General features: G+C 45.2%; 1 protein-coding gene across 1 annotated transcript in view; it reads right to left on the bottom strand.

Annotated features, from left to right (window-relative positions):
- The window catches only part of C4H12orf75 (chromosome 4 C12orf75 homolog), a 45,818-nt gene extending 35,607 nt beyond the window's left edge, over window positions 1–10,211 (bottom strand). Inside the window, exon 1 of the mRNA XM_083179657.1 lies at window positions 9,919–10,211. Coding sequence (XP_083035783.1) covers window positions 9,919–9,949 — 31 coding nt within the window. The 5' untranslated portion in view covers window positions 9,950–10,211. The remainder of the gene's footprint in view (window positions 1–9,918) is intronic.
- Between the last annotated feature and the right edge of the window lie 6,913 nt (window positions 10,212–17,124).

Here is a 17,124-nt window from a genome sequence, read left to right as displayed (position 1 = left end):
CCTTGAAATCTTTTGTCCGTCCTGGACAGTTTCACCAAAGATTAATCTCAAGATCTGATGTACATTCCTATGGATCTTTTGTTAAATCTTCTGATCTTTCATGCAGCAAGATTTAGCAAAAGATCCACAGAAGCGCACATCTGATCGTGATCGGCGGATTTCCTGGTCTGGTCTGCTGATCGCTCAAAAAATCAGCAAAAAAAAAAATCTTTCAACTGCGTGGTCACCTTTAGGAATCCTAAACCATATGACAACCATATTTGTTTTTAAATGCTGGAAAAGAGACAAAAACAATTGTTTGAATAATTTTGTTAACCCATTTGTCTGAAGGACCAATCTGTTTTCAAAGAGCAAAAGGTTGATTGTCATTTTCTCCTATACATTACCAGATTTTTGTCCACCAGAAAGATTAGACAGATGAGGGTATATTCAATGCATGTCGAAACTGCCATCTTGCCGAAAAGACAGCAATTTTTGACATGAATAGATTGGATCTATTCCATACTTGCCTACTTTTGAAAACTAATTTTAGGGAGATTATAGTTGGCAGGAGAATTTTGGGTACTTGTTTCCTAGCAGGGCGCCCGTCGTGGTTAATCGCATACCTTAAGTTAAGGTAACTTAAGGTATGCGATGGATGCGATTTTCTGTCAATTAGAGCCTTTATTGCCGGCAAGGATGAAATCGCATTGATCGCGTCCATTGCATGCCATTAAAATGGCATGCGATGCGACCGACGCGATCAACGTGGTTTTACATAGGAATCAATGTTAAATTAGCGGTCAATGTTAAAATCACGTTGATCGCGTCCATCGCATGCCATTATAATGGCATGCGATGAGATTGACGCGATCAACGTGATATCACATAGGGAACAATGTTAAATGCCCCAATGGACCCGTTTTTTTATTGTATACTCACCCTTATGGGTAATTTGTATGGGAAATGGCCCCCCATTGTTAACGCCACCCCACTATTGATGCCAACCCGAAGCCTGGCGAGCGCAGCGAGCCCGCGAGGGGCGGCGGTACGCGTCCTCCGACCTTTTCATACCACCACTATCCACGTCGGCGTGGAGTTGATTGTATAAAGTGTGGCGAGCGCAGTGAGCCACCGAGCCTGAAGCGTGGCGAGCGCAGCAAGCCCCGCGAGGGGACGCGTAATACCTGTGAAGTAATGCGCATCCGCTCGCCACGTTTCGGGCTCGGTGGCTCGCTACACTTTATAAAATCAACTCCACGCCGACGTGGATAGTGGGGGTATGAAAAGGTCGGAGGACGCGTACCGCCACTCCTCGCGGGCTTGCCACGCTTCGGGTTGGCGTCAATACTGGAGTGGCGTTAACAATGGGGGGGTATTCGACCCATAGGGGGGGGTATGCAATAAAAATTGGGGTGTATGGTGTATTTTACATTGGTCCCAATGTAAAAATGCGTCTGAGGGACCATTTTACATTGATTCCAATGTAAAAATCGCGTCGCATGCGATGGACGCGATTTTTTAGGTCCCGATCAATGCAGTGTAAAAAAAAAAAAAACCACAAGGCGAGCATACACACACATGCACTGATTTATTGCATCAGCTGTGATACAAAGCCAATCAGATATGTCTGAACGACACGGTTCACAGACTCACAGTATCGGGTGTACACATCCACAACAGATATATCATTTTTCTAGTATGTAGCCAGCATTATGGTTCCCTGAGGAGTGGAGATGGAAAAAAACGCTCATCCAAACTAATTGGGCCTCAGGGTATTTTGGAAAAAAACTGTTTATTCAGACATGTATTAAGTTATAAATGTTATTTTGGTAATATTACAATGCAACTTCGTTTGTATTTGCTAATAGACCATGAAATAAATATATTGATGGATCAAACAAGATAGGAAAGCAAAACAGTAAGACACAGACTATTTATAAAAGCATAACCAACTTTCTTTTTTGTTCCCATTGATCGTGTATGAATAATAGATGTACTGTTCTTCACTCTGCTAGTATAGGGCAAGCCCAGAACATATGAAAACAGTAACTAGAACTTTGGCAATGTAACTTCATGGAAACACTTTCTAAAACTCAATGGCCCTGGGAAAGGGGCATTTACCGTTATTGAGAAGTTTGCAAACTTTATTATACCCACACATGCACAAACCATCAAACGTGATCTGGTCAGCAGAACTTGCACCTTCACCCTATATGCCCTGATCCTAAAGAAATGGCCGAATGGGCCATGAAACGTCAATGATACAGGAGTATCTGTAATGTATACTTTTCCCTCGCTAGGAGATTATGATTAGTTTTAGTAGGAAATATACTGTATATGATAAAGAATACTTTTTCAGAGATAAGACAAGTATTTTTTAGAGTTTATGGGGACTATTTACTGCAGGATCACATATGCAATGCAATCTGGGCCGGATCTACCACCCAGGATCGCATTGCGATATGCAATCCTATTGGCCAAACGTATGTCCCTGCTAGGGATGCCAATCCCGGAATTTGGGATTGAAAAAATGCCTAATCCCGGGATTGGCTTCCCTAATGAAAAACCTGCCCCGGCCACTCCGCATATTTACTGACATGTGCGGCCAGGAGCATGAAGGGTGGGCGATGAAGGGCATGGCAGGAGCCGGATGGTGAAGGCAGTAACCTGGACCGGTTGATGGGCGGGCGGATGAATACGGGTGATGAACGGGTGGTTCAGCCGGTGGAGGGCTGTAAATAAGGCATGCTGTGCGGCCTGCGCCGCGTGACCTCTGACCCCGTAATGCTGCACAGAGCCACACTGCTGCTGGGGATGGGAGAAAAAAGCCGGGCAGCATCTGAGCACCCGTTCAGACACTGCCCAGCATTAGACTGCGCATGCGTGCGGTCTAATCCCGAAATTGGATACTCCAATCCCGGGATTGAAATCCCGACATTTTAGGGGCCAAATCCCTGGATCCTGATCCCGGGATTAGCCACCCTAGTCCCTGCCGATGCCATAAGAACCCCTTCCCTGTGATCTACTTCGCCAGATGCCTGTGCACCCAACTGACCCTACTAACTCACCAGCAGTGCAGTCTGCAGCCCATAGGCTACTATGGTTTCCCGTCATTTTAGAATGGCCGTAGCCCTGGGACCTGAAGCGACCTGAATATTCTGCCCAATAAGGCAGAACGGTTCACAGCAGATGTCTGAGATTCCTGCTGCGGTCCCTCTGATTTATGCAGGGGGTGCTTATAATTAAAATGGGTGTTTACTGGAATTAGCCACAAATATTGAATAATACATCATAATAAATGGGCCCCTATATCTCCAAGCACAAAATGGGACTTTTGTTCAAGCACTTCAAGTTACACAGTTTTGAAATACCAAACACTTCCTGGGTATGCAGGAATGCAATGCAAACAATGCAAAGTATATTAACATAACCGACATTTCGGGGTATGCAAACCCCTTTTTTCAAAGGTGTACTTGATAGTGTGTTCTGTACACCTTAAAAAAGGGGTTTCCATATCCCGAAACGTAGTTTATGTTCATATACTTTGCATTAATTAACCTGTGGAGTGCCGCTGCCTGATATATATATATATATATATATATATATATATATATATATATATATATACATACACACACCCCAATAGTGTTATACAGCGCCCATAGACAATTTAATTGATACAATAATTTCAGTCTCTCCGCTTATAATAAAATATTGTCAACCAAAATTTCTTAAAAATAACACATTTATTATAAAAAAAACATATAAAAATTAGATGCTCTTTGGAAAAGAAGTGTTCTCTTGAAATTAGAATCACAAGTACCCGACGCGTTTCGTCTCAATGAGAGACTTCATCAGGGGTTTGACCTATATAAAGGATCTTCAAAGGATTAAAGATGTTAAATTTGAAAAGAATGATTTAGTCCCACTGGATGTTCTAAAAAGTATAATGACTGTTATTAATCTTTAGTTGAAGATTTTTAAGGTCTTATTTTAATTTTATAAAGTTGTACCGTTAGTGAGCAATATAAGTGGTCTCGCTTATTAGGGAGCATTCATACTTTTAGTGGTTCCTAGAGCAGATGGCACAAGCTCAATAGGATAGGAGTGGCCAGTAATGGCAAAGAAATCCTTTATTTCTGACCTCCTATGGATGGTCACTTATTTGATTTTTAAGTTTCAGATTTTTTTAGGGGTGCAATTGTCAGTGGCAATTTTTTTAGAAAATCCAGCCTTCAGAGAAAAAGGATGTAATCACTTTTCTAGTATTTAAAAGAATTCCTTAGTGCAGCCAGAGCATGTGAACTCTCCAATGTCCAAATTTGTCTATCTTGATCAATGCTTTTTTCACCGAGGAGCGGTGGGCCGCAATTCTCTCATTTAGAGTTCGGACAGTTTTGCCCACATATATCTTGTGGCATGGGCATAAGAGAAGAATTGCGGCCCACCGCTCCTCGTGAAAAAAGCATTGATCAAGATAGACAAATTAACCCCTCCAGTAGCAAGGCACTTTGCGAACTGTGGTCATCGAATGAGAGACTTTAAATTCATGCCCATCGATCATATTCCCCCGATGAGGAGAGGTGGGGGGGGAAATCGACATAAAAGGCTACTCCAACGTGAGAGCCAATGGATTTATGATTTACAATCTCTTGCTCCTAAAGGCCTCAACGAGGAACTAAATATGTCTATCTTCATTTAGATACGTGTATTGTGAATCTGATGGAGCCTACTGGGTCTTTGTGACCCAACTGGCCCACTCATAATGTATATATACTCTGCTGCTTTGATTGTATCTTCTTGGTATATAGTTGTGTGCTTTCATAGGTTTCCTTTAATTTATATGCTTTGGTGTAAGGTTTGTTTTTTCTGATCACACATGCGCAGTGTGTGCTAGCCGTTGATCCAGTATGTACAGGTCCCGTTAAACATGATTCATTATAGGAGGGATATTGACACCTGTACAGGGGTTCCTATATATGGCTGCACGCACTGAGCATTGTGGATCCGTTATATTATGTTTATGTATATATGATTTGTATTCTATTTACGTTGGAGACGTGTGTTGCCGGGTTCCCATGACAACGGATGTGTAACAGTGACAACATCCGGACTGTGCGGCAGCCTGACCGTTCCCCCGCACTCCACGGCTGGTGTACATAGTTCCGCTTCCAGTTTTTTGATTCCGGATGCAGTATCTGTGGCGCCGGACGAGGGGAGGCGATGGAATGGCGGCGGCAATGTGCGGACGGCGTCCTGATCACCCCTAGTCTTGGGTAAGTATGGCACACTCCACTACTTTAAATAAGGTCATTTGGGGCTCATTCTGTGTGACTCCCTTTGAGAAAGGCGCAGAAGCGCCGAAACGGCCCGTCAGGGCACCAGATTGCGCCACAGCTTACAATTGTGCTGCTTTGATCCATGTGACATCCCATGTTGATCCGCTGCTGCCCGTGGATAAGTATTGACCTGTTTCACATTATTTGAATAAATTTGCTGAACTTTCATCTATTTTTGGATGTGCTGGTCCTATCATTACTAATGCTGGTGGTATAAGGCTGTGTATATATATATATATATATATATATATATATATATATATATATATATATATATATAAAACAATTCCTCGTGTTGGCGGCACTCACTTCCAAATAATGCTCAGAGGGTCATCAATTCATTAATCGACGTTTCAAAGCTTTATTGTGTGTGCTTCTTCATCAGGACATAAAGTCATTTATAAGGTGTTTGCATTTATGGAAATGTTTGGCAACAGGCGGCGTGCTAGTATCAATCGAAATCATGGCTTTCTTTATAGAGGATCGATGCATCGCTGCCGGTCTCAGTTGGTTGGCACCAGGGCAAGTAATCTGGCAACGCAGCTCACATCAGTCCTGAGTGATGGCCCTATCCCCCATGCTATATTCACAGCCTGAAATGTTGGCACACACTTACAGTGTTGGTATCCTATTATTTATTCGTCTGAGTCTAACGAGTGCATCAGTTATCTGAGATATAGAATATATATATTTAAATAAATAAGTAAATATATATTTATGTATTAGCACCTATTGTTTATGAAAATTTGATATAGAGAGAGAGAGAGAGATAGAGCTTCGGCTTCCTATCACTAATTATTAACACTTAGGGCAGTATTCAATGAGAAAGTTCTCCGTGCATGGAGAGCGTTTTATTTTGCTCTCCATGCACTCTCCGTGTTTTTGCGGAGATTCTCCATGTTTGGAGATTCTCCGTCACGGCACTTTACCCACTATTCAAAAAAAATTACAAAAATATATATTTTTAAATTAAATATATATTCATGTGCTATAAGCACATGAATAAAAATAACATGCCCCTTCACAGAAAAAAAACCCTGATTTTTTTACCCCAAAATTAAAAAAAAAAACCTTTTAGTTTAAAAGTTCACATTCCAGCTCCCCATCAAAAGATGGAGAATTGCTACACGGAGAGACACGGAGAAAATCACTTAGAAAGACGGAGAATATTTCACATTGAATAGGGTTGCTCGCTTTTGGAGAGCAAAATGCTCCTTCCAAGGCGAAAAAGCAAAAATTCTCCATAAAACACGGAGAACTTTCTTATTGAATACTGCCCTTAGTATCTCACTGGCATGCCGCACTGGGCTTCCTAGCTTATGATAGTTTTTGGGGTGCCGCACCCTGCACCTAGATATAGCGCTAGGGACCCCCAATATACAGAGAAGCCTTGACGCGGCTTGGGGGCATGTCATACACCTGCGCAGGTATATGTAACCAATATCTCTGAATTCTTTTATCATGTAGTGTTCAAGATTGGTTACTAATACAGTGAGCTGGGGGAAACAATGTCTTGTTTACTTACTCAGTATTAACCCCTCCGTCATGCACCTGAGTAATATTACTGAACTAATTGAGCATCTACCACTATCTGTATGTAAGGTTTCTGATAAACCAGCACTTAGGGTGCGTACAGATGGGGCGATATATCACCGAGCGATATATCGCTCAATGCATCCTTTTCATCAGCGTCCATCTCTGGTCGCCGATGAAAAGGGGGCAATGAGCGATATATACCTCTGCCGGCGGTGCTGCAGAGGTAATCAACTGGTCGCAGGAGAGATTAGAATGGGGCTGAAAACTGGAGCGCGGTGAATTATTCCCAGCGATATCGCTGCTGTGTGTACACAGCTTTAAGAATATTGATGACCCTTAAATATTTGAAATATTTTGACATTTGTATTATTTACTGAGATTTAATATTTCCTCTTGGAAAGTTTTTCCTTCTATTCTGAGGGAAATCCATACTACTGTTGGGTGAACGACTACAGACTGGTGTGCAGTGTCCTCATCCTACGTGTATGACTGACTGTTTCCTAGGAATCCTATTTGACACCATCATTGTGTATTTTGAATCAGAATTACGCTATTTTCATAGTATTCTGTTTCTTTTGAGATATCTCTAAGAAAGTAGAGTAGCTTAACTACAATATGTAGGTCGGTATAAGAAGATCCCTTCCACTTGGGATATTATTGTTTACCATCTTAAAGAAGGATTCTCTATATTTAAAAAAAAAAGCTTTAACCCTTTGCAGTCCAAATTTTGTTATGCAATTCAAACAGTCTGGTGTAAATGAATTGTAAGTTGTTTAATTATTATTATTCATAAATGGTCTACATTGAATTTTGAACAACGTTAATGTTCTTATCTTAAAGTGGCTCATTATTGGATGAGCGACTAGCGCTAGGGCTGTTGAGCCTGACTAGACGTTTCCATGGGTCCTTTTTTTATTGCCTGGAGTAGGGGCTGACATTTTTTTCAATTAAGGGCTGCCTTTGTCACACAAGCTAATGAATACCATTTGCTAATATCTCTTTAGGTTAATAGATGAAGAAATAAGGACATGGAGGAACTCGGCGAAAGCAAGTGGTTTTATAAGTAAACCGTTCCGTACTTACTGCAAGTGTCCTGGTATTACCAGGGCTGGTGTAAAGCTTTTTGGCACCCTAGGCAAAACTTTTTCCTACTCCCTCCCCCACCAATATCCACTTTCCTGCCCCTAAAGTGAAAGTGTGGAGGTGGACTTTAGAAGTGCCACGTCTAACACCTGCAATAAGTACAACAAGGATGTCTTCCTCATAGACATCCTTTCTTCTGTGTTAGGCATACCCTGTGGCAACCCCATAGAACTAAAGCTGCCTAACAGTAGGGGATTGGTATGGAATCCCGACCGCCGAAATCCCGACAAGGTGGGGGGGTGGACAGGGACGTGGATCGTCCCCCCTTGCGGGCTCGCTGCAATCACCACTCAAGGGTTTAAAGGGCCAGACTGATATCTGTACACAGTGCTGTGAATTTGCTGCCCTGACGATTACCGAAAGACCGTACATATGCATGGTATGTTGTTTGCATGCGCTGGGTCACCTTGCAAATGGACCATGTGAAGGCTAGCCTTTGCAAGGAAATTAACAGGCTCCCAGTGTTTGGGGACGTAACACCAGCGTTTGCACCAGATAATACAGATGTTCCCCATCCATTGGGAGGGACGCTGACATCGCCAGCGGCCTCCTTGTCCCCATGGCCTGCGCAGTGCTGAGTAAAGGTGCATACACACGGGGCAATATGATCACTGGCAATATATTGCTCAGCAATCATATTGCTCAGTGTCCCGTTTTCATCTGCTACCAGACATGGTAGCAGATGAAAATGTCACACTGCCAGAAGAAGAGGCAGTGGAAGTCGCTGGTGACCAGCGACCATTCAGTGGCTGAAAACGGGAGCGTGCACCCGGCGATTTATCGCTGGTACACACTCCAATAGCTGGCAATATGGTCGCTCTTCACTTACTCAGTGCTGCGAGCGGGGGAAATTCATTTGATGGTGATTGGGGTTTTTTTGTGCACAGTTTCCAATGCATTCACAGCCGTGCACATTGGCGGGGGTGGCGTTTACCCAATTGCTGGGCTCCAAATACTCACAGCCCAGCGAGCCAGTCCAAATCGCACCCAAAATAGCCATACACTAGTACAATTTAGACCTTTTCTACATGATTTTCATTCATCGGGCGATAAATCGCGTGAAAAATGTCCATTCATATGTCATTTACTGACAATTCCTATAAAATGTGCGGTACTGTGCGCATTGGATTGAATACAGAGATTGCCAGTGCTGCAGCAAAGATTTAATGGACCCAGGGTAGTGAACTCTTTCGAAACATTGTATGCATACGATTTATTGCCAGGGAGCAGACACCTTAATTGGTAGCTTAGAGAAGGTGAATGACAAGAAGAAAACACGCACACACATATATGCCTCTGTATTAATACTGATTGTAAATAATTTCCAAGAATCTATGTTAAATGATTGTTCACAACTGTAAAAAGGAAATTTCATTCATTTCTCAGCGATGATGACGATATACAACAACAACTTAAAGCTGGGTGTAATTTGCTGTAGGAAGCCTCCATTGGGAGCAGCCAGAGACTCGCGGGTGCCAGCACTACAAGTCACTCACAGCATACAACAGATTGTCAGCACCGTTACCATAACACAGAGCAGAGGGAAGGCATACTGATGGCACATGGCACCTACTACAGATACATACATGCCTGAGATATTCCCTCAGGTGACTAGTGACACTACAGTGGGCATGTCACACAGCGGAGGCTGCAGGGACAGGAGGATGAGGGGCAGTAGCCGGTGACACAGTCGGAGCGGGACAGCGCCGCACTAACACTAGTTACTGCAGGGGAACTTCCCGCATCTACCCTTCCCCGGGCTGGTGTACTGCTCCCATCCCCCGCACACCCCGCTGTCCCATGAGAAGGGCTGTGTTACTAGTACTGAGTAACTAACTGTCCGCCTGCATACACCCGGCACAGGGCACGCCACAGGGACAGACACACATATACAGCGGTAACATGACGACTGCCTTACCTCCCGCTAAGGACGACTGGCTGCAGCCCATGCTGACCGGAGGAGGAGGAAGAAGCAGCAGCGCGGTGCCACCACCATCAGCGCTCCTGACACTAGCTGAGCCCTTCTGCCCGGAGCCGCTGCCAGACCTGGTGCTTGGACAGCCGGAGGGGGTTGGAGGGACGAGCGGGGCGGGGAGAAGTAAGAGGGGGCAGAACGCACAAAATACAGGGAGAGGGCAGCCAGCGTCCAATCACGGCACGATCTCACATACCTACATATTTACTATTGGTTCGCGGGCACAGGCGGGTGTTTACAAACAGGCAGCAGCGAGCCGGGGACTGGCACATGCAAGAGTCACATCATAACTTACAGCACGGCACGAGCAGTAGGGTAGGGTAGATGGATAAAGCAGTTATTAGTGGAGGAGTGTGGCGTGCCATGCAACCAATCAGCTGCTGCCTATAGCTATTGAATGCACATGATAAATGTAAAGCTAGCACACTTCTCCACTCATCACTTCTTCATACATCTAACCCTAGGAAGATATTATCAGTAATTAATTACCTGGGTACTTACTCATCTTTGCTGCCACCGCTACGCCAGTTACGTTAGCTGCTACTTAACCGATACGTAAGGATTTGGTACTTGTGTATTATCTGGGCGCCCGGTTTTTTCATCGCACCTTAAAAAATCGTGTTGCATCGCATACAATCATATTGAATGCGATGCGACGCGATTGGACCAGATTTTTAATTGTACAGGCACCCAGATGCCTGTTTCCTATGTGAAATGACCCCCAAGACCCGATTTTTAATTGTATACCCTCCCTGATGGGTAAATGCCCCCCATTGTTAACGCCACCCCACTATCAACATTAACCCGAAGCGTGGCGAGCGGCGGCGGTACGTGTCCTCCGACCTTTTCATACCCCCACTATCCATGTCGGTGTGGAGTTGATTTTATATAGTGTGGCGAGCCACCGAGCCTGAAGCGTGGCGAGCGGACGCGGAATATACCGTGTTTCCCTGATAATTAGACCTACCCCGATAATAAGCCCTACCCCAGATTTGGACCATTTGTCCAAAATAAGCCCTCCCCCGAAATTAAGACCTATGAAATTTCCCATGTATTTTTTTGCATTTGTCAAAGTGTAGCCCTGCTCACCCCCGCTCACCCCCGCTCACCTCCGCTCACCTCCGCTCACCTCGCCTGTTCAGTAATACCGCGGCTCCCGTTCCCAGGGATGCATTGCGGTAGGCGCGGCGTGACGTCACGCCGCGCAAATCACACGGCTGCTGATCAGTGCACACAGCCCCGGCGGGGCTGAGATCCGGTACACAAACAGGTGGGGCAGGTGGGGGCATGTGGAAGATTGGTTGACTGGGATGGTAATTGTGGACTGGGGCGTTTTTTTAAAGGAGCAGTGGGGCATATTTTTAAAGGAGCAGTGGAGCTGTCAAGGTCTATTAAAATAAGCCCTCCCCCGAAAATAAGACCTATGGTCTTTTTTGAGCAAAAAAATAAAATAAGACAGTGTCTTATTATCGGGGAAACACGGTATGTGGAGTAATACGCGTCCCCTCGCCACGCTTCGGGCTCGGTGGCTCACTGCGCTCGCCACACTATATAAAATCAACTCCACGCCGCCGTGGATAGTGGGTGTATAAAAAGGTCGGAGGACGCGTACCGCCGCCCCTCGCGGGCTCGCTACGCTCGCCACGCCTCGGGTTGACGTTGATAGTGGCCTGATTGTGGGCCTTGTGGACACATTCACAACATCCACTATCATTCATATCTGACACATTAAGGACAACAGGAGTTAAGGAATAACTGTATTAATGCAAAGATATATCAGCAATAAATAAATTACAAACAAACATAATGATTAAATATAACAATAATTAAAGAACAAGAAGAATAAATATAATAATCATAAATACCCATAATTACTCCATCAACAAACTTAGTGCGTGTAAAATGCGTGTAAATGGGCTGTCACCCGCCAGGCACTTTCACCACACAAATTCCTGCATATAAGAATCAAGGTGATGGCGGGCTGTGCCCCGCTGGCATTTGTACCACCATTTTGCACATCCCCATAGTCTTTCGATAATTTGGGTATGTGCTCCATTCTCAGGGTCAACAAAGTTATATTTGTGATTCACCCGTAATATTGTAGGCACGCCAGCAATCACTCACAATTGTCGTGCCAGCCTCAATATGCTGTGTAATCGCGGCCATCAGGGTTGTCGCATCTCTTTTTTTCAACAGGCAGCATGAAGCATTCCCCTGTTTCGCGGCACACTCCTCCAAAGACCCACTGCTGTGGAAGAACTCTGCAGACATTTGCTTGTCTCCTCACAAACAACGACTCATCAATCTCCACAATTCTGCCTGTTCCCCCAATGCGGCGTTGTGGCTAGGACAAGAGGTCGCAATGACACACCTCCCACATCCAGGCGTTGTAGAACACAGCCTTCTTGTTAGAAATATTAAGATGCTTGTCGCAGAGCTCTATTGATGTTAGTTCCTCACTCCAGCAGAAATTAACCTGACAATTTTCATGAATGGAAGTCTGCATCCAGGGTAAAACAGTGAGGCCCGCAGACTTTGCTTTTTGCCACAGCTTTTTACATAGCAGCGCCATTTATGCTCCTTGATGGACAGGCGCATCGGGTGTCCGTTTGGACAGGTGGCTGTTGTTGGAAGAAGCCCATGGTCCTGCACAGAGGCGTAGGGAGGGCGGAGCCACCGGAGCTCACGCTCCGGGCGCCGATTGGACAATAGCCGCCGGCCCGCCCCCCCTCCGCAAATGTACTATACTAAATAGTACTAACGGCGGGCAGCATGTTCCGACGGGTGGCGTTTAATAGGGAACATCGGGCAGTCACACTCACACTGACTGTCAGCCCGCAGCCCCATCACCCGATTCTCTGGCAGCGGCACAGCGCTGTGTGCAGCCCCAGCGTCCGTGATGTCCTTCTGCGCATGCGCCGCGGCCAGCCTGTGCTTAAAAGCACAGGCTGATTTACAGCTCTAGGGTGCGCACGCACACAGCGCTCTGCCGAGTCTGATGTGTCTCAGCAGCAGCGTAAAGCACAGGCTGGCCGCGGCGCATGCGCAGAAGGACAACACGGACGCTGGGGCTGCGCCGCTGCCGGATAATCGGGTGATGGGGCTGCCAGTCAGTGTGAGTGTGACTGCCCGATGTTCCCTTACTATTGAAAGCCACCGTGTGGCACTGGTAGGCTTTGAGGAGTTTTTTCCTCCCTGGCCTCTGCTGCTGCCAAGGGCTCAGGCTGCCCTAGCAAAGCCCGGCCAGGCTCCAGCCCATTGATTGTGGGCCCACCCTCTTGAGTCCTGTGGCAGCCACTATGTGGCTGTCTCTGAGAAGCCCTAAATTGCCCCCATGGCCCCTGCTGCCCTAGCTGGGCCCTCCTATTTGGCCTGTTGTCCACCGGGAAGGCTGAGTGACACTGACACCACACAGGTGTCACTGGCTGCCTGTCACAGAGACCCCAGACAAAGCATGAAACCCCTGGCATCGAGCATGAAACCCTTAGCAACGAGCATGCAGGTAAGTGGCACTTATGTGGCATAATATGTAATAGGCAGTACGTTGTGTGCTATTATATAATGGGCATTACGGTGTTTGGTGTAATGGGCATTACTGTGTTTGGTATAGCGTGTAATGGGCATTACAGTGTTTGGTATAACATGTAATGGGCATTATGGTGTTTGGTATACTGTGTAATGGGCATTACGGGGTTTGGTATAATGTGTAATGGGCATTACGGGGTTTGGTATAATGTGTAATGGGCATTACGGGGTTTGGTATAATGTGTAATGGGCATTACGGGGTTTGGTATAATGTGTATTGGGCATTTTACGGGGTTTGGTATAATGTGTATTGGGCATTTTACGGGGTTTGGTATAATGTGTATTGGGTATTACGGGGTTTGGTATAGCGTGTATTGGGCATTACGGGGTTTGGTATAGCGTGTATTGGGCAGTACGGGGTTTGGTATAGCGTGTATTGGGCATTACGGTGTTTGGTATAACATGTAATGGGCATTATGGTGTTTGGTATAGCGTGTAATGGGCATTACGACATGTGGTGTAATAGGTATTATGGTGCGTGGCATAATGTGTAATGGGCATTATGGCATGCGGTATAATATGTAATGGGTGTGTGATGACATCAAGTACATGGTAAAAATAGTGTTGTTTTAATTCAGCATGGTGACTCCTCCTGGAGACTGCTATAACCATGTTGAATTAAAACAACACTATTTTACCAACATGTCAGTCAGTCTCCGAGCGGGGGGGGGCGCGAAATATGCCCTTGCTCCGGGCACCATGGCACCTAGCTACACCGCTGGTCCTGCAGGAACTGTACAGCATCCTCTTCCGTCTTGGGGAAGCTGAATATACTGCCCGACGAAGTCATACTTCAAGGTATCGTAAAATAAGATGAAAGGGACAAAATGGACCAATATCCAAAGAAATCCGATCAAAATTCCAAAAAAATCACCTCAGAAAACCTCTAGTGCACACCACCACAGCAAACCACTTGTTATCTCCTCATAAAACTCCCTCAGAGTGAAATTCTGCCAGATGTGCCAGAGGGCCGGATTACAATTGGGCGGGATGGGTTAAAATTGCATCGCGTCGCATTGCATACCATACAATAGCATGCGATGCGACGAGATTTTGTCTTCACTAGCACCTCCAGATAATTTCAAGGGAAAATGGGGTGAAAATGGGGTGAAATCGGGTCACATCACGTCGCATCGCATGCCTTCGGTAGTGGCATACAATTTCAACATCGGGCGCCCAGATAATACACAAGTACCAAGGTTTTTTGGCGAGGGAACATTCGCAAATGCTTTGGAGCGGAGGATGCTTTCACAGCTATTCTGAAAGCAATTGCTGAGGTCCGGCCACCTGTCTCCAACAACTAAAGGTACGTTCAAACCACCCTCCTGTGTCCACACCACCATCTATTACCTTTAGTAAAGTTGTGGCGAGCGGAGCGAGCCACTGAGCCCGAAGTGTGGTGAGCGGACGATGATGCTTAACAACACCAATGTCCATCTGTGCCGATTTATGTTTTTGCTGGTGGGTGCTAAAGCCAAAAATATAGGGGAGTGGCTTCATGGGGAAGGGGCGTGGCCACAAAATAATACATATATATATATATATATATATATATATATAAACAGACAATGGCAGCGGCACTCAGGACTTATTCCAATGAACAAACGACTCGTAGCCAAGGACAAGTGACGTTTCAGCCCTTCAGGGCTTTTATCAAAAACAGCTTACACAAATAAACAAGGTGAGCTTACCTCTATTTATGGTGCAGCACCAGTGCTGAAGGCAGGGACCGCGGTCACACGTGTACGCCGAGGGCGCCGTGATGGTGACGTCACTGTCGTTTGCGTCGTTGCCGGAGCAACGCGTGTGTTCATGAAGAAAAGAACATTAAAGTTTTGTTGACACTAAGGAAAAAAATGGAAATGTGTGCTTTTAAATGAATGTGAATGTAAACCGCTGTCACTGCCTGCAACCAGGGTGAAACCACACTGTAACAAAACAGCAAATAAATGTGAAAAGACAACAATCAAATAAGTAACAGCGGAGCCTTCCGCTGCTGTTGCATAAGATCATTAAAGTTGTATCCTCGGTCCATGAATTTGTTTGTCAAAATGGACAGTTCCTGTAGCGCCTCTTCTCTCTCACTCACGATCCTAAGAATTCTGAGATATTGGCTATATGGTAATGCAGCCTTACTGTGAGTGGGGTGTGCGCTACTGGCCAGAACAAAATTGTTCCGGTCAGTGGGTTTTCTGTAAAGGCCTGTCTTGATGAAATTGTTGACAATGGTAATTTGAACGTCTACAAGGCTAAGCCACCCAACATCGGCCCTACGAGTGGCCTTTATTATTAATCATTTATGACAATTTAGAATAAGCAATATATCCTGGGCTCTGAGATAACAATAGCATTAATAAGCATTAATTAAATTGCAGTTTTGTATTCATAGAATTGAGTAAAGATCCATGCTTACAACAGTGATCATATTTTTTGCTATGCATGAGGCTCTCAAATAATGTCTTCCTTTTTTCTTTTTTATATATTTTTCAGCTCTGGTATACATTGTCTTTTGTCCTTTTTTTTAAAAAAAAATTTTTTCCATATATTATTATCACTTTATGAAATTCTTTCCGCTGTTACTTATTTGATTGTTGTCTTTTCACATTTATTTGCTGTTTTGTTACAGTGTGGTTTCACCCTGGTTGCAGGCAGTGACAGCGGTTTACATTCACATTCATTTAAAAGCACACATTTCCATTTTTTTTCCTTAGTGTCAACAAAACTTTAATGTTCTTTTCTTCATGAACACACGCGTTGCTCCGGCAACGACGCAAACGACAGTGACGTCACCATCACGGCGCCCTCGGCGTACACGTGTGACCGCGGTCCCTGCCTTCAGCACTGGTGCTGCACCATAAATAGAGGTAAGCTCACCTTGTTTATTTGTGTAAGCTGTTTTTGATAAAAGCCCTGAAGGGCTGAAACGTCACTTGTCCTTGGCTACGAGTCGTTTGTTCATTGGAATAAGTCCTGAGTGCCGCTGCCATTGTCTGTTTGTTTATGGGTCCCCGCTCCGGCGCCATCCCTGCTGAAGGCACCAGGCCCTAAGAGTTTGTTCCCGATTGGAGTGCCAGCCGATCCCACTATATATTTGGAGTTGGAGTTGTATCGCAGACACATCAAGCAGTGAGTGTGATTCCTCCCACCCCGTGGCAAGGCACCTGTCTGTGAGACGCTGTCTCACGTTATTTTACAGCAGCATCATTTCTTATTGCACGGAAGCACAGAGCACTTTTCCTTCTGGACACTCTTTGCACTATTGGGTTAATTACATACCCTAGCACAAGACACTTTCTGAACCCGGCACCAGCACTTTACATTCCCTGCAGCAGCTCATGCTGCAGAGCTAACTGCATTACCAGGATTATACTGCTTGGAAGCACCTTATTGAATATACCAGTTTTTTGCACAGCACATAGTACTTTGTCTGTGAGGCGTCCTAAATAACAGAAGAAGGCGAGTTATCCCTGGCGGGTTATTTTTCCCGTACAACCATGGCGGAGCCTGTACAACAACGAGTGACTTTAACACCAGGCGCTCTTTACAGTTATTCAGACTCTGATG

Source organism: Crinia signifera, chromosome 4 (assembly GCF_055691185.1).
Source record: "Crinia signifera chromosome 4, ASM5569118v1, whole genome shotgun sequence".
Classification (NCBI taxonomy): Eukaryota; Metazoa; Chordata; class Amphibia; order Anura; family Myobatrachidae; genus Crinia; species Crinia signifera.
The sequence above is the reverse complement of the archived record's forward strand: the minus strand, read 5'-3'. Positions and strand labels throughout refer to the sequence as shown.